This window comes from Echinops telfairi, unplaced genomic scaffold (genome assembly GCF_000313985.2).
Source record: "Echinops telfairi isolate 266 unplaced genomic scaffold, ASM31398v2 ScPeMD7_31;HRSCAF=116, whole genome shotgun sequence".
NCBI classification, from domain to species: Eukaryota; Metazoa; Chordata; class Mammalia; order Afrosoricida; family Tenrecidae; genus Echinops; species Echinops telfairi.
In genome coordinates this window covers 41,628,120-41,643,489 of record NW_022103928.1, presented here as the reverse complement: position 1 = coordinate 41,643,489, position 15,370 = coordinate 41,628,120, and the positions used below count along the sequence as shown (strand labels likewise).

At 45.2% G+C, this 15,370-nt stretch overlaps 1 protein-coding gene across 1 annotated transcript in view; it reads left to right on the top strand.

Annotated features, from left to right (window-relative positions):
• The window catches only part of DPP6 (dipeptidyl peptidase like 6), a 398,654-nt gene that overhangs the window by 281,144 nt on the left and 102,140 nt on the right, over positions 1-15,370 (top strand). The window contains exons 11-14 of the mRNA XM_030885622.2: positions 2,785-2,892; positions 4,925-5,016; positions 6,027-6,074; positions 9,124-9,242. Coding sequence (XP_030741482.1) covers positions 2,785-2,892; positions 4,925-5,016; positions 6,027-6,074; positions 9,124-9,242 — 367 coding nt within the window. The remainder of the gene's footprint in view (positions 1-2,784; positions 2,893-4,924; positions 5,017-6,026; positions 6,075-9,123; positions 9,243-15,370) is intronic.

The following is a 15,370-nucleotide window of genomic DNA, read 5'->3' as shown; positions in this document are numbered from 1 at the left end:
ATGCCCACTGTTGAGGAACTGAGACGGGCTGTATGCCCACTCTGAGGAACTCAGAGGAGCTATAAGCCCACTGCCGGCCGAACAGAGAGTGGCTGTATGCCCCCTGCTAAGGAAATGAGAGTGGCTGTATGCCCACACTGGAGGAGCTGAAAGGGGCTCTATGCCCAATGCTGAAGAACTGAGAGGGGCTGGATGCCCACTGCTAATGAACTCATAGGGGCTGTATGCCCACTGTTGGAGGAATTGAGAGGGGTGGGGTCAGCTTGGGCAGAGCTGCTCCATGGTTCCCTCTCGGTCTTCCATCTCGACTTCTTTCATCCCTCCCTTTTTCCTGCATCCCTCTCAGTCCTCAGCAGTAGATCCTGACCGAGATGGCCGCTGAGTCCATCTGTGTTGTGACTGTGTCAGAGTGTCCCCCGGGGAAAGCCTGCCAAGGGCCACTCCTGTAGAAATCCGAGAGAAATCAAGTATCCTCCTTCACAGCCAAGGCCTGGTATCTGAGACCAGCCATGGGCTCTCATCCAGGACCACTCCCTGTTTGTGCAGGACCCCAGAAGCTCCCTTGTAGTTGAAGAGTTTGTCCTATGGGTCAATGTAAGACTCTTTCCTTTCTGAACCAGGATTTGGGGGGGGGATTTGTATTTCAAACTTTGAGGTGGGACCTTGGACAAGATGAGGACATGCAAACCATGGCAAGGGTTGGCGGATGCATTCGTTCCCGATCCACCAGGAATTAAGCTCTATATGCCAGACATATCGTTTCTTGGCAGCTCAGTGAAATAAGCTCCTCCCCCAACTCCCAAATATAAAGACAGATTGCCACAGGATGCACATCCGTGTGGCCTAGTCAAAAATGCATGGATGTTCACACTGCAGTTCTTTAAATGGAGCTCCTCCCTTGACAGCAGGAGCAGCAGGAGATTGAGAGCCTCAGGGACCAGAGCCTTTGCTCCTGCGCCTTGGGGTGTCTGTGGAGCAATGGCTGTCCCATCAAGATGGCTTAGAGCCCAACTGCTACAAAGTTCTTTTTTTTTTTCAATCTTTCCTGCCAAAAGTGCAAACATTTCCCCTCAGAAAAGCGAGGGACCATTTTAGTCCTCTAACCTAGAGATGGCAAATAAAGGTGCATTGGAAAAGCCAAATTTACAACTGTTCTTTCCATTGCCCGCTGCTTTTAAATACCATGCCTCTAATGGCTAACTAGAAGACTAAATATTTGCAGATGAAAGGTTTCATGTTATTGCAAATATTCATGAAGATTAAATGTCATTGTAATCACATGTTAGTTGATTGCTTTGGGCATATCACATTTGCATGCACTCACTGGCTGCAGGGGGAACGAGTTCTCGGTGTGCCTGTTGGGGGTTTACTTACGTTTTGTTCTCCCACATTAGCGTGGAGTTCCTTGAATCAGAAAATGTAGATGGCAAGCAACTAATTGGCGTTCATGGATGGCAATTTTCAAACGTGAGCCCTGGAGACGATGCGGTGGAACAAATTCCCTTTTCACCCATCAAGGCGACAACTAACAGCAGAGGCTGGCGGGAAGCTGAGCGATGGGCTGTAGGCAGTGGAGACCTGGAAAAAAGGAGGGAACTCCTTTCAGGCCTCTGTTTTGACAAACAACAGATTCATTGCCATTGAGTAGATTCTTATGCAGAGTGATCCTGTGGGATCAAGTAGAACTGCCCATAGGGTTTCCAAGACTATAACTCTCCAGGGGAGTAGATAATGGTTTCTCTCTCTCCCAAGGAGCAGATAATGGTTTCAAAAGACTGACCTTGCAGTTAGCAGCCCAATGTGTAACCACTACACCACCAGGGCTTAGTAGCTGAATACCCTAACCAGTGCCCCACCAGGGCTTCCTCAACCCCAGGTACACCAGAACATCACTCGGCCTGGTCCTGGGCCAGCTTCACAATAGTTGGTACCCTAGAATCTGTTCTCTGGCTTCTGCGATTTTAGAATGCCTTCAGATCTTAGAAGCCTTATCTGTCAGCACTCTTTCATTTAATATCTGGTTTTTCTCGAGACAAGTTTCATTGGCTAATTTGTGGAAGTAGATCACCAGACTTTTCTTCCTAGTCTGCTTTAGCCGAGAAGCTCTGCTGAAACCTGTCGCCCAGGGGCCACCACACGGTGACAGCCTGAGACCGGTGGTTTGGCTCTAGTTAGAAGTGTTAAAATACACAAAGTCAGCCCCTGAAATCCTGTTTCTGCTCACTGACGTTCCCAAACTGATAGCCTATCTCTTTGTGGCTGGTTGGCTGACTCGTGTGTTTCTGTGGTGTGTCTTCTTGGTGGGCTATCAGTGCAAGGAGCGTTGGATTCTGTAAAAGGACAGAAGAACGATTGAAAGGAGAGCATTCGTGTTTAGAGAGACTCAGATGCATGAATGCTGAGTGAGGTTCTTTATGACATCGAATACCCGGGCCACACACGACGGTGTTTGTGGGTAGCAGAGAGGACTGTTCTCTCAGAGAGCTTTGCATCCTTTGTATTTGTGCTTTGTAAACCCAGGGATGCCTTTCAGCCTGCCTGTGCTTAGGACATGGCGGGTTCATGCCCTACATCCCTCCTCTTTGGGAAACTGGAGTGTGACACTGATTACCGAGCAAAGAAAAGGCCTCCCTCCAGCCCCACCCCTATGGTGCTGCTGCTTCTGGCCATCTTGCCTTAGAAAAGTCATAGCAAGTGGATCCTTCATGCCCTCTCAAAATACATTTTCTCCCCATTCAAGCTCTTCCAAAACAAACAAAGTGTCTATGTTCCTTTTGTGTACAGAATGAAGAGCCCGTTTTCTCCAAGGACAGCCGGAGGTTGTTCTTTGTGCGAGCCATCCCCCAAGGAGGACGGGGAAAGTTCTATCACATCACCATGTCCTCATCCCAGGTAAATAAGCTCGTTTCCAAACTGCATTGCCAAGGTGGCCACGACATGAACCACGGAGCTCACAGGTCCCAAAGGAGCCCTCGGAACACGTGAAGTCGAAGCTAAGTTCCTCTGTAAAATGTCTAGTCTCCAACATACGTTGCCCATTGTGTTAGCAACCAAGAAGGCGAGTTACACCTCCACTATCAGAGGATGCTCTGGGATTCTCCATTGGGTGTAAGCCTGAAGGCTAGTGATCTGCGTGACACTCCTGTGTCCATCTGTCCTTTCCTCCTTAATCTGCAGGAGGGGCCTCTTTTTCATACCCCTACCCCTGAAGGATGAGCGCTTAATAGGCCGGCTGGCTTTCAGCTGCTCTCTCACCAGTCTAGCCTCACCAATGCATCTCATGTCTGCTTTTGCCAAACACAGTCTTCATGACTCTGTTGCTGTCACTCAGTGCACAATTCCTGGGACGTGGGGGTGATAAGCAGGGTGTTGTTTGGGAAGGCAGTTTCGAGATGAATACAGACACACTTCGAGCTCCAAAATAAACACCCTGGTGAGCCTGCCGGGTCCCTGCAAAGAAGTCCCTGAGGAGGGAGCATTTGCACGTCCTCAATGGTGCCACCAGGGGGCAGACCTTTGGGAAAGACAGGGGACTGCAGGTGCTCGCAGATGACAAGCTCTCACATGGTGTATGGACTTGATTTCTGAAGAGGTCCAAAGTTATTTGAGATCCAGGTAGGTGAATAAAGGTTTCATTTGGGGATGAGGGGTGGCAACTAATACAAAAACATTCTGTGGCTACAAAGTGGAATCCTGCTAATAATTCAGTGGCCCAAAAGGCATTTCAAAAGTCACCACCGTGACTCCTGAGATCAGGGCTCAAGGCAGCGAGAACGGGAATCTGGTGTCTGTGTCTTAAAACCACTTCAGTAGGTGCCTGCAAGACAGGCAGAGAATGCCTGTAAACTGGCTGCCCGCCTTTATCCCAATGCCCTCCTCTCTTCACTCAACCTCCTCCAATTCCTGGGTTGTTATTGTTTTTTTCACTATGATCCAGAGGAATCAAGACATTTTACATATTTCAATTATCTTCCAGTCTCTAAATCCATCGAAGTTACCAGCATCTGCTGGGTAGCCTATTGTGAGTTCAAAGCATTCCAGCAGAAACAACCCCCCACCCCCATCCTTAAGGAGCCCTGTCCCATGCTTCTGCACAGGCTCCTTTGCCCTGGAGTCTGCTTGGGCTCCACTGCCCAGAGGAACCCAGCAGGCACCTGGCTCCAGGGACTCTCTCCTCCAGGGACTTCCACCTCTGCAGAGTGCTCGTGTGGGCCCTTCTCTATTTAACTGGGATAAGCTCCCCCTACTCCCATCGGCACCTGTGTCCAAAAGAGCTGGCCTGTGACTCTGCACCCTGTCACCCCGCATCTTATTTCAAGTCCAGCTTCAACACACTTCCCATCGAGATCGTCTCGCCTCCCTCCTTCTGCTCTGTAGGAGGGCGATAATGTACTACTCACCTCTGTGAGAAACAAACACTCAATCATAGGGTCTCAATCATCCTGGTTGATAAGGGGGTTTGAGGCAAGATGATTCTCTCATATTTCACCAACTTCCCCACGCGCCTCTTGTTCTTCCCTCCCGCACCTCCCTGTCGTCATGACTCCACCACTTAGACTGATTTAGGAACAAAACAGCATCTTCTATTATGATGCTTCAATGTACCTGGAAACCCAGGTGCATTGGATCAGTAGCAAAGAAGAAGGAAAACAGAGTTTCCTTTTGCTGAGATGCAAGGACACAGGAGGTGGGTGTGGGGCTTGAACGAGAAAGATTCCCTGGTAGAAACTGGATTTCCATTTGACTTCTAGGGAAAGAAACTGGCAGAGAGGGAGACAGAATGGCCTTACCCACTGAGAGAATAGCTGTCTCTCCTCTCCTTGTGACTGAAAATGACCCAAGAATTAAGAATCAAGCTATCTGGTCCAGTGTGTGTCATTGTGGATGACAATGTGCCTGATTGCCTGGTCTGTGTGTGTTACAGCCCAACAGCAGCAATGACAATATTCAGTCAATCACCTCTGGGGACTGGGATGTGACTAAGATTCTGGCCTACGACGAGAAGCAGAGTAAGATGTAAGTAAGGGTGGGGGGGCATTTCATTGCAGGGCAGCCAAGAGCAGGGCAGCAGTTCCCATCTTCCTGGCAAACTAGGCCACATCCAGTATTTTTCATTAAACCAGACTCACCATGTCTTGAATTATCTCACCCTTCCTCTTATGACAACTTCACCAGCTTCCTGGTGCTGTAGGAAAATAAGTCACGGAATCCTGTCTCAATGGAATTCCTGCCTAAAGATCAGCTTTCAAAGCTTTAGATTTGAATGATGAACCAGATCGGTGAGGTGAAATGTGGCATTAATATCCACATTGTTGGGACTCTTTAACTATTGCCAATACTGAGTATTTACAACTTCAGGCACAAAAGTTAAGTGCTTTATGCATGTTAACACTTTTAATGCAAGAGCTTTAGGAGGTGGGTTTATAATGTGCCCCCTCTGGAAGACAAATAAATAGAAACTAAAGGAAGCTCAGTAACTGACTTCAGGTTGTGCGGCAGGTGAGAAGTGCAGGTGGGATTTCACTCGGACTGTATAGTCCAGGTCCTATGGCCTTGGCCTCCGTGCTCTCCAGGCCACCTACTGATCTGAGAGCTCAGAATAGTAAATGGAAATCAGTCCCTGCTTGTTTATGATGGAGCCAGAGTTTATGTCCAGATTTGCACGAAATATTCCTTGTCCTCCAGAAGGTTACTAATCTTATAAAGACATGTCCCAATCAAAATCCAGATCACCACTATCCCCCCAGAACAAGCCCCCACCCCCAACAGTGGCTCTAAGTTGAAGGTTTTTACAATGCAAGGGAGACTTTCTGACAGCCAAAGGTCTGCCCTTGCCGTGTCCCTTGGTGCCTGGCTGCTCTCTACTCTGCCCACATGTGTAGCAGACTGGAATGAAAGAAATTGTTCACATCAGCCCATTCCATGGTGAAAGTCCCTAAGATCTAGCAAGGTAGAAGGTGACATTGGAAAAGACAAATGTTGTCTTCAGCAAAACTAACTACCGTGTCCCTTGATGATCTCTGCAGTTACTTCCTCAGCACGGAGGACCTGCCAAGACGAAGACAACTTTACAGGTACTCGTGTCCCTCCTTCTTCACACACATTAAGGCCATCAGTGTCTTGGCACATGACACCTTTTCTGCACCACGTTAGGGGAGGTGGTGAAGAAAAATATCCACCACAGAGGAGTAGCTCTAAAGGCTAGGGTCATTCATGAAAATGCAGAGGCTACCAGCTTTGAAAGTTTCTTGTATCTTTCTGATTTTTCTACCTCTGTTCAGTTCTCTCTCTTGGGAATGACAGATGTCTAACAGAAGTCATTTCACCTTGAGTAAACTATGGAAAGAATTAGAGGAATTAGCTTCCAGTGAGTCTTTAGGCGAGGAAGTCTAGATCCTAACGTTCAAGTTAGGAATGCCCGCGTGATACAAAATGCAGTACCAGTGGCACCGTGGTTAAAGTTGGCCGAAAGGCCAGTGGTTCTAATCCACCGGCCACTCTGCAGGAGAAAGATGTAGCAGCATCCCTAAAGATTGACGTCCTGGAAAACTCTATGGGGCAGTTCTGTTCTGTCTTACAGGGTTGCTTTGAGTCACGATTGTCTCAAAGTCAGTGGATGTGGGGTCGGGGATGGCACAAATGGCTGTGCATCAACTACTCACTGAAAGTTTGGGGGTTCGAATCCACCCAGAGGCTCCTTGGGAGAAAGACCTCGTGACCTGTGCTGCAGGATCACAGCCATTGAAAACCCCATGGAGTACTCAGACACACACGGAGTCTCCGAAGGAGAAATCAACTTGACCGCGACGAGTGGTGGGACAGTACCTGATGTACCATCCCTGCTTATTCTCTGTGGGACTTTGAATGGGTGATCTTAGTCACATACATTGCTTGCTGTCCAGCTTTTAACTTAGAGCCCTACCTGAGTTACTGTTATCAATTGAGAAAGTTTTTGATGGTGTAGTAGCCTTAGCCCTGGGAACTTTCCCTGAGTATTCAAGAAAAAACACAAACTCCGTACTCTGCCTTTGAGTCAGTTGCAACTCATAGGGACCCTATTAAGGTGTCTGACAGGGAGCAGGCAGCCTCGTCTTTTTTCCAAGGAGCCGCTGGTAGGTTTGAACCACTACTTTGTAATTCCCAGCCCCTGTTTATCCTACAGTGCCGCCGGGGCTTCTTTTCCTCAGTGTACCAAAAGCTCATTGCCATCAAGTCAATTCCAACTCATTCGTCATAACTGTGTAAGACCAAGTAGAATTACCCATTTGCATTTCCAGGACTCTAACTCCTTCAGAGATGATGGGACTAGAACTCCTCATCCCAGCCCAACACACCACCTTTTCTCGGGATAACAGAGGCTCGAGGCGGGGTAATCATCTGCCTCCTTTATGTTTTTGCCGCTGGTTTCTGCCTAAATGATCTAGAAGACATTTGTGAGGGCATCCCTTAGCGTCATCCTCAGAGCTTGCGTCCACCTTTCAGTTCACAGCTGGGTGCAGGAGCCACGCACACGAAGGTTTGGAGAAAACGAAAAACTCCTTAGCAAAGGCTCTAACCGCAGACTTGCTTCTCTCTATAGACTTGTCGTTAACACAGCTCTAACAGGGTAATTTAAATCAGTCATGTCACCAAATTATTCATAACGTGCAAGTCAGTTAATGTCACTGCACTGCCCATGTCACGAAAGTTGAAATGATTTTACTCCCTATTTATTAAGTATAATTTTAAAAAATCAGTTGGGAAAAATTATAAAAGTCATATGCTTATCCTTTTAAAATTTCTACTATTAAAAGTTACACATGTCTCTCCTAAGGTATATTTTCCGTCTTTAAAAGATAGATTTTAAAACCTGTGGTTATAGTTGACTCCTCCTGTACTAAATATACAGATCTTTTTCCAGGTATATCAGGTACCTCAATAGCTTTTAATGTTGGAATCATTGTGTCGATATTTGATCACAGAAGCCCTGGAGACATAGTGACAGAGTGCACTGAGCAGCTGACAACAAGGTCAGCAGTTTGAAACCAGCAGCCGCTCTTCAGGAGAAAGAACACACTTTCTAGCCCTGTAAAGAGTCACAATCTCAGAAACGCACAGGGGCAGTTCTACCCTGCCCTACATGGTTGCCATGAGTCAGAATTGACTCAATGACAGTGAGTGTGGGTTTTGGTTTGGTATATTTGATCACCAGGATCCCAGGGTGGCATCCCCATATCTGTCCTGACTCTTCAAGAAGCAAGGACAGAGCCAGTTCTCTCTGCCAGAAAAAGTGACTTTGGGGAGCAGCCAAGTTTTAATTCAGCTGGTGATTACGGAGGTACCCCCTTATCGTGTGCCAGTGTTATGCATTCTAGAGGAATACAACGATGCGTAATCCAGAGAGATGAGATACATAAATAAAACATACCAGCTTACTTTACTAAAGAACTCACCTCGCCTCAAGTCAAGACCATGGCTTTGGCCTTGTCAGGATTCACAAAGAATCAATGAACTTGACACGCCAGTCAAACCAAATTGATCTTGACCATCATGAGCATTTGCTTATCCCGGCTGCCTGGCCCAGGGCTTGGTGTGAGTCTCTCATCCAAAACACAGTGTCTCTAAGGCACAGACTCAAAAGTCACTGCCGTTGAGTTGATTGCAACTCAAAGCAACCCTATAGGATAGAGTAGAACTGCCCCTGGAGGTTCCATGACTATTAAGCTTTATAGGAGCAGAAAGCTTCATCTTTCTCTCACAGAGCAGCTAGTGGTTTCAAATACTGACCTGGTGGTTATCAGCCCAGCATGGGAGAGATCCACTGGCTAGGGAAGGCTTCAATGGAAAGGCTTCAAGTATTAGCCTGTGAACCACAAAAATAGCAGTTCAAATCCTTCGCGAGAGAAAGATGAGACTGTCTGGCCCATAGAGATTCACAGTCTCCAGGAGACAAGACTGATGGAGGAGGAAGGCATCCACCAAGGGTGCCCCCACCGAGGAGAGGTAAAAGATTCCCAGAACACATTTTGCAGGAAAACACTCAAGTTGAAATGCCGGGCAAAGCTATTTGAACCTTGACCCTCGTGGGTGTTTCAGTCTAAGAACCCTGTCTCAGTCCGCTCCCCCATCTCTGTGCTCCCCCAGTGCCAGCACCGTGGAAGGCTTCAACAGGCAATGCCTCTCCTGTGACCTGATTGAGAACTGCACCTACTTCAGTGCCTCCTTCAGCCACAACATGGATTTCTTCCTGCTCAAGTGTGAAGGTAAGTGTTCATCATCATTTCCGACCTGTTTTCGAGTCAGTGGTGAACGTCTTGGCCGCATGTGCAGGACAATGGGGCCTGGAATGAGGAAGCTACGCCAAGAGCACAGCTGGTCCCAGGGCAGGTAACGATTCATGTCTAATTGGGACTGTGGTTTGTTGGATCAGGGCTGCTAGGTCATTTCTCGGTTTCGTGCAGTAATGATTGTTTACATTTTATTAAAGGTTATAATTTATCAATGTTGTTAAACATGCTATTCCAGTTAATCCAATGCTTTTTCTATCATTTCTAATAAAAGTACAATAGTCCTGTGAACTAGTTGGGGTAAGTGTTTTAGTTGGGGTGTTTTATTCTCTGATGGAGTAGGTTGGTATTTCACAAAGGGGGCAATATTGTGCCCCACCCCACCCCTCCTGGGGGTGGGTTCGGCAACAAGCCAGGGGGGCTGCAAGCGCAGATACCTACACTAGATCTTAGGTATGGACAGTAGTTCACAATTTAACTGCTGGTATCAGGGGAGGTGGTGAGTAATCTTTTCTTTCTCTTTTTTCCCCTGAAAAGTGGGCTGTAAGCCAAATAAGTTTGGCCATCTATGGGCTAACTCATCATAAAGTGGTGATAAATAAACAATTTCCAAATACGATGTTTTGACATATTTAAGGATTAAGGCAAGATAAAAGAGCCTCAAGTAGGAAGAAATATTTCTGACACAATCCATTGAAGATTTACCCCACCCTTTCGCAAGCTCTTGATCACACTAACCAGCATAGATAAAACAATCAGTCATGCCCTATTATGGATAGGAAGAAATATCATGGTACTTTGTCGTCAAATCTTAGAAGACCTAAACCCATGAAACAGTAAGTAATAAAACATAGTCATAATAAAATATGACTCAAAGAACTTAATTTATTGAATTCATCTCAAATAAGCACGTTAGAGGTGAAGACTAGCTTGGATTAGGTACAATCTGAACCTTCTCAGCTATAGCTTCATCTACATTTCAGAGATGGAGACGTGATTGTACTTATAACATCTTTGCTAAGCTTTTCAAGCAAGTGAATAGCTCATGACTTGGTCATCTTTATATCACTGCTGTCTAAAATCTTGAAAAACCACAAAACAGGAAGACTCAGCATCATGATCACTACAAGTTCAGCCCTAGGAGTCTCACAAGATAATAAGGAGACTCCATAAGCGGGCGAAAGTTCTGAAATGCTACATCATCGGGCCCTCAGGCCTTTCAACATGTACTGTACTCAAGTGCTATGCCCTCTTTCCTGCACCTCCCAAGAAGCAGATTCCAAGACTCAGATACAGTAGCATTCTACGAGAGGAAAGATCTCAAGATCTTGTACTAATAATCCTGAAGTTAGAGATAAAGTGATTTTCCCCTGACACACAGTGGCCTGGTAGTGCAGAGAAGACCAACATTGGGATATTATGATTCCAAGGCCGGTGGTATTTTTCACGGTAGGATCTTCAAAAGATGTAGAAATATATAGAATATAAAACCCCCATAAATAAACCCACTCCTGTGGGGTCAATTCCAACTAACAGAACCTGCTAGAACAGAGTAGAGCCTCTCCAAAGGGTTTCTGAGACCAGAAATCTGTTTAGTAGCAGACTGCCTTGTCTTTCTCACAAGAAGCTGGTGTATTTGAACTACTGCCTTTTTTGTTAACAACACACCACTTAACCGACTGTGCCACCAGGGTTCTATATAGCAACTAGGGGGGAAAAAATCTCACTAAGAGCCTCCTTAGTCTGACATAAAGCCTCATAATTAGAAATGACAGATCTTATTTTATAGAAAATGACTTTGAAAGACAATAAATAAAGGTGTTATTAGGAAGAAATTCCAAAGAGGGATCGTTGAAGAAGAAAGGGAATACACCTCTGTCTCAGAGGATCCTTAACTCCCGAGGGCCAGGGGTGAGTGAGTGGTTGGAACGGTGTAATGCAGAAGTGGTCATCGGAAATGTAACCCCTCCACCACCACCACCTAACAATAAAATTATTTTTAATTAATAAAAATATATTTTTTAAAGGAGGTAGACTCTCATTTGCTGGGAATCAAAAAACCTCAAAACCAAACTCATTCCCTCATAATGACTCCGTAAGACCAGGCCAAGCCGGCCCTGCGAGTCTCCAAGACACTAACTCTTCACAGAAGTAAAAAGCCTCCTCTTCTTCCCCCGAGAAAAATGTGGGCTCATCAGAAGGCAGAGAATTAACTGGAAGACCTTTAAGACCCATTATTTTAACTGGAACAATTTAGATTTGGATTTCTTGGACTCTTAGTAATGCTTACTAATACTTTCTTCATATGCTGACCTTTCACAGAATCCAGTATCTCATTTTGTTAACAAATCCTTTCGCTGTTTCCCTTTGGATGTCAGAAGCTCCTTGCCCAGTTGTACAGAGTCTTCTCAAACCAAAGTTTAGTTTGGGTGACCTCATTCTAAGAACTGGCAGTCTTGTGTTATTTAATTCCTACAGAGCAGCGGTTGTAGGTTACAATCTACACGTCTTTCAGATGATCCCTGCCTCTGAATTCTGTCCAGGAAGTTTCGTTTCTCTATGGTGAACATAAAAATCATACTCATGTTGGGGAACTATTTGGATTAAGTGTTTGGAGATCAGTCTGCCGGCTAGCATTTCATTCTTAGGGTAAAATGATTTTCTCTTTATGTCCTCAAGAATTTGGATAAAGGAATTGGGCTACCAACCCACAGAGTTGGCTGTTCAAACCTGCCAGCTGCTCCTTGGGAGAAAGATGAGGCTACCTGCTCCCTTAAAGATTGACAGGCTCGGACACCATCTGTATGTAGGTCACTATGCCTGGGATTCTACCTGAGGCCTGTGGGTTGGGTTGGGTTGGGTTCATTGGGTTTTGGGTGGGAGAGATGATCCTGTCATAAGGAAAGTTGAGCTGGAACCCAGTTTGCACCACAGACTTGATGGTAGTCACAAGGAAAGAAGGTAGACAGCTGGAGAGTTTCAAAGGAGAAACGTAGACAGCCAGGTGGAGAGCTTGAGGATATTTGTTAATGAAGAAGGATCAACGAGAGCTCCCAAGATGAAGTGGCACTGCAGCTAAACCTTGCAGGGTGGGTAGGATTTAGAATGTGGAGAAGCCGTGCACGGTGACAGTTCTCAGGAAGTGGACCTGTTCCCTTCCTTCACTCAGAGCCATGCTCGGGCTTTTACTTCGTTGTAGCAGACGGTCAGTTCTTTGCCATCAGTAGCTCCAACTGGTTAATCTTTGACATAGCATTCTTCTAATTTCCAGTTACTTTACCCCTGTAGTTTTATTCATATTGCTCATTAGAAAGTTTCCTTTCATCTTAGCATTCACATACTTTCTCCTATAATGTTTCATTTACTCTATGGTGTCTTGGGGTGAAGTATGTTTATATTTCTTTGGGTTTTTTTTAAGTTGTTGGTTAAGTGAGTAAAACTTGAAATAGATAAATTATTTTACACACTTTTTGCACATTATTATGTTAAAAATAGACTGAACAAATAAAGACAGAATTGCTCTTAATTCCTATATATATTCGTTATCTCACTCACTACCTTCCACCTTCCAGGATCAATGTGTCGATCTCGTAAGACATAGGTTTCAAGTGTTCACTGGATACTAGCAGAAGGGATATCCTATCCCAGAATCTGCAGGACCTTGTACAAAGGCATCTACACCCTTAACACAGAGCATTTAGGTCTCCTCTCGCTCTCCATGGTATTGCAATGACAGCAGCTGCATCTAGGACATTTTGCTCTCATTTTATAATGATTCCAAGATACACAGAGAACGTTCTATTTGCATGGTTAGTTGGTCTTCTTCGTGACCCTCTAGGGAAGAAGAAGAATCCTAGTTGTTGTTGGTAGGTCCCATCGAGTCAGCTTTGACTCACAGAGCCAACAGAGGGAAAGACTGCCTGGCCCTGCACCACCCTCAAAATCATCCCTATGCCTGAGCCTGTGGTTCACCCTCTGCATCAATCTATCACATCAAAGGTCTTCTTCTTTATCACTTACCCTCCTTTACCAAGCATGATGTTCTTTTCCAACGTTCCATCCTTCTAACATGTCCAAACTAGGTCAAAGTCTTACCACCCTTACTTCTAAAGAGCATTCTGTCTGCACTTCCTCCAATTTCCTACATTCGTTTTTTGTATATGCCATGTTCCGATTATTAGTGGATGTTTGCAGCTCGCTCTTCTCATTGTGAGTCATGCTTCATCAGCAAATGAATGTCCCAATAGATTTGCTCCAATCACACCATTCAATTTGACTCTACTTTGAGGTGGCATCCCTTCTCCGATTGTATTTTGAGTACTTTCCGACCTAAAGGGATCATCTGCCATCACCACATCAGGCAATGTTCTGTCACTATTCATAAATGTTTCAGTGGCTAATTTTTCATGCATTACCTGACAAAGACCGTGGCATCGGGATTGGAGGAAGGCTTACTAACAACCTGCTGTATGCAGATGACACACCTTGCTTGCTGAAAGTGAGACGGACTTGAGGCATTTGCTGATGAAGATCAAAGATTGTGGCCATCCATATGGATTACAACTCAATGTAAAGAATCCTCCCAAATCCTCCCAACTGAATCAGTATGTAATATAAATAGAGGAAAAGTTGGACTTGTCAAGGATTTAATCTTGCTTGGATACACAATCAGCTCTCATGGAAGTCAAGAGATCAAAAGGTTTATTGCATTAGGTAAATCTGCAGCACAAGACATCTTAAGAGTGTTCAAGAGCAAGAATGTTACTTTGAGGACTAAGGTCTGACCCAAGCCATAGTATTCTCTATTGCCTCAGATGCATGTGAAAGTCAGTTATTAATAAGGAATAGCTAAGAAGAATAGATGCATTTGAATGACAGTGCTGGAGAAGATTTTTGAAGGTCCCATGGACTGATAAAAGGACAAACCAATCTGTACTGGAAGAAGTAGAACCATTGTGCTCTTTAGAGGCAAGGATAGCAAGACTTCATCTTACATGCTATGAACACATTGTCAGGAGAGGCCAGTCCCTAGAGAAGGGCATCATGTTTAGTAAAGTAGAGCGGCATCGAACAAGAAGAAGGCCCTCGATGAGAAGGATTGGCACAGTGGCTGCAGCAGCGGGTGGCAGCATAGGAACAATTGTGAGGATGGTGCAGGACCAGGCAGTGTTTGCTTTGTTGTGCATGGAGTCGTTATGGGTTGGAGCTGACTTGACGACATCTCACAAACAACAACAACAATGTTTCAGACATGGAGTACATCTTCCGTCTTCCCACTCGTCTTAATTTAGACGCTCCACTCAAACCTGTTCACTATGGGTGACCTTGCTGGCATTTGAAATTCCAGTGGCATAGCTTCCAGAGGCACGGAAACATGCAAGTTGCCACACGACAACAAATTAACAGATGAGTGGGGGAATAATATTAGAAATACCTCATCGTTACCTCTGCCGCCAGTCAGTTAGTTGAACGATGGGGGCTTGTGTGTTATGTGATAGGGAAAGCAATAGACAGGCTCCGCCTGTTGCTTTTTAAGGAACACAGACTCAAGGGTAGACCACAGAAAAGGCCCTGAGCAGGGTGGGGGTGGGGGTGGGGTGGGGGAGAAACAAGGCGACATGCTGAAACCATATTTTTGAAAGATCACTATGGATTTTAGAGGAAGAAAAGCAGCTTTAGAATGGATTTCCTCTAGAAACCCTCTTTCCATGCCCTAAAGCAAAATTAATACTCAAATTCAATGATGCTGAAGCTATGAAGAGCTGAGCGTGATTTTCTGCTCTCAAAGTAAATTTCACCCTGAAAATCACTGAGCCTAGTGTCTACTTTACATACCTGAAAGTTCACAATCGTAGATTCTGTTTAGAACATTGGATTTTTCTCTTCAAATGACATCATAAGAACCTATTCATGATTCATTAGCTTTCAAATTTATCAAATGGGCTCAAGCAATCCTGTTTCTAAGTAACATCTCAACTCCACCAAAAAACAATAGGACCAGAATTTGCTGCTTCATACTGAGATATTTTTTGTATATATATTTTTTAAACATTTTATTAGGGGCTCATACAACTGTTATCGCAATCCATACACACATCAATTGT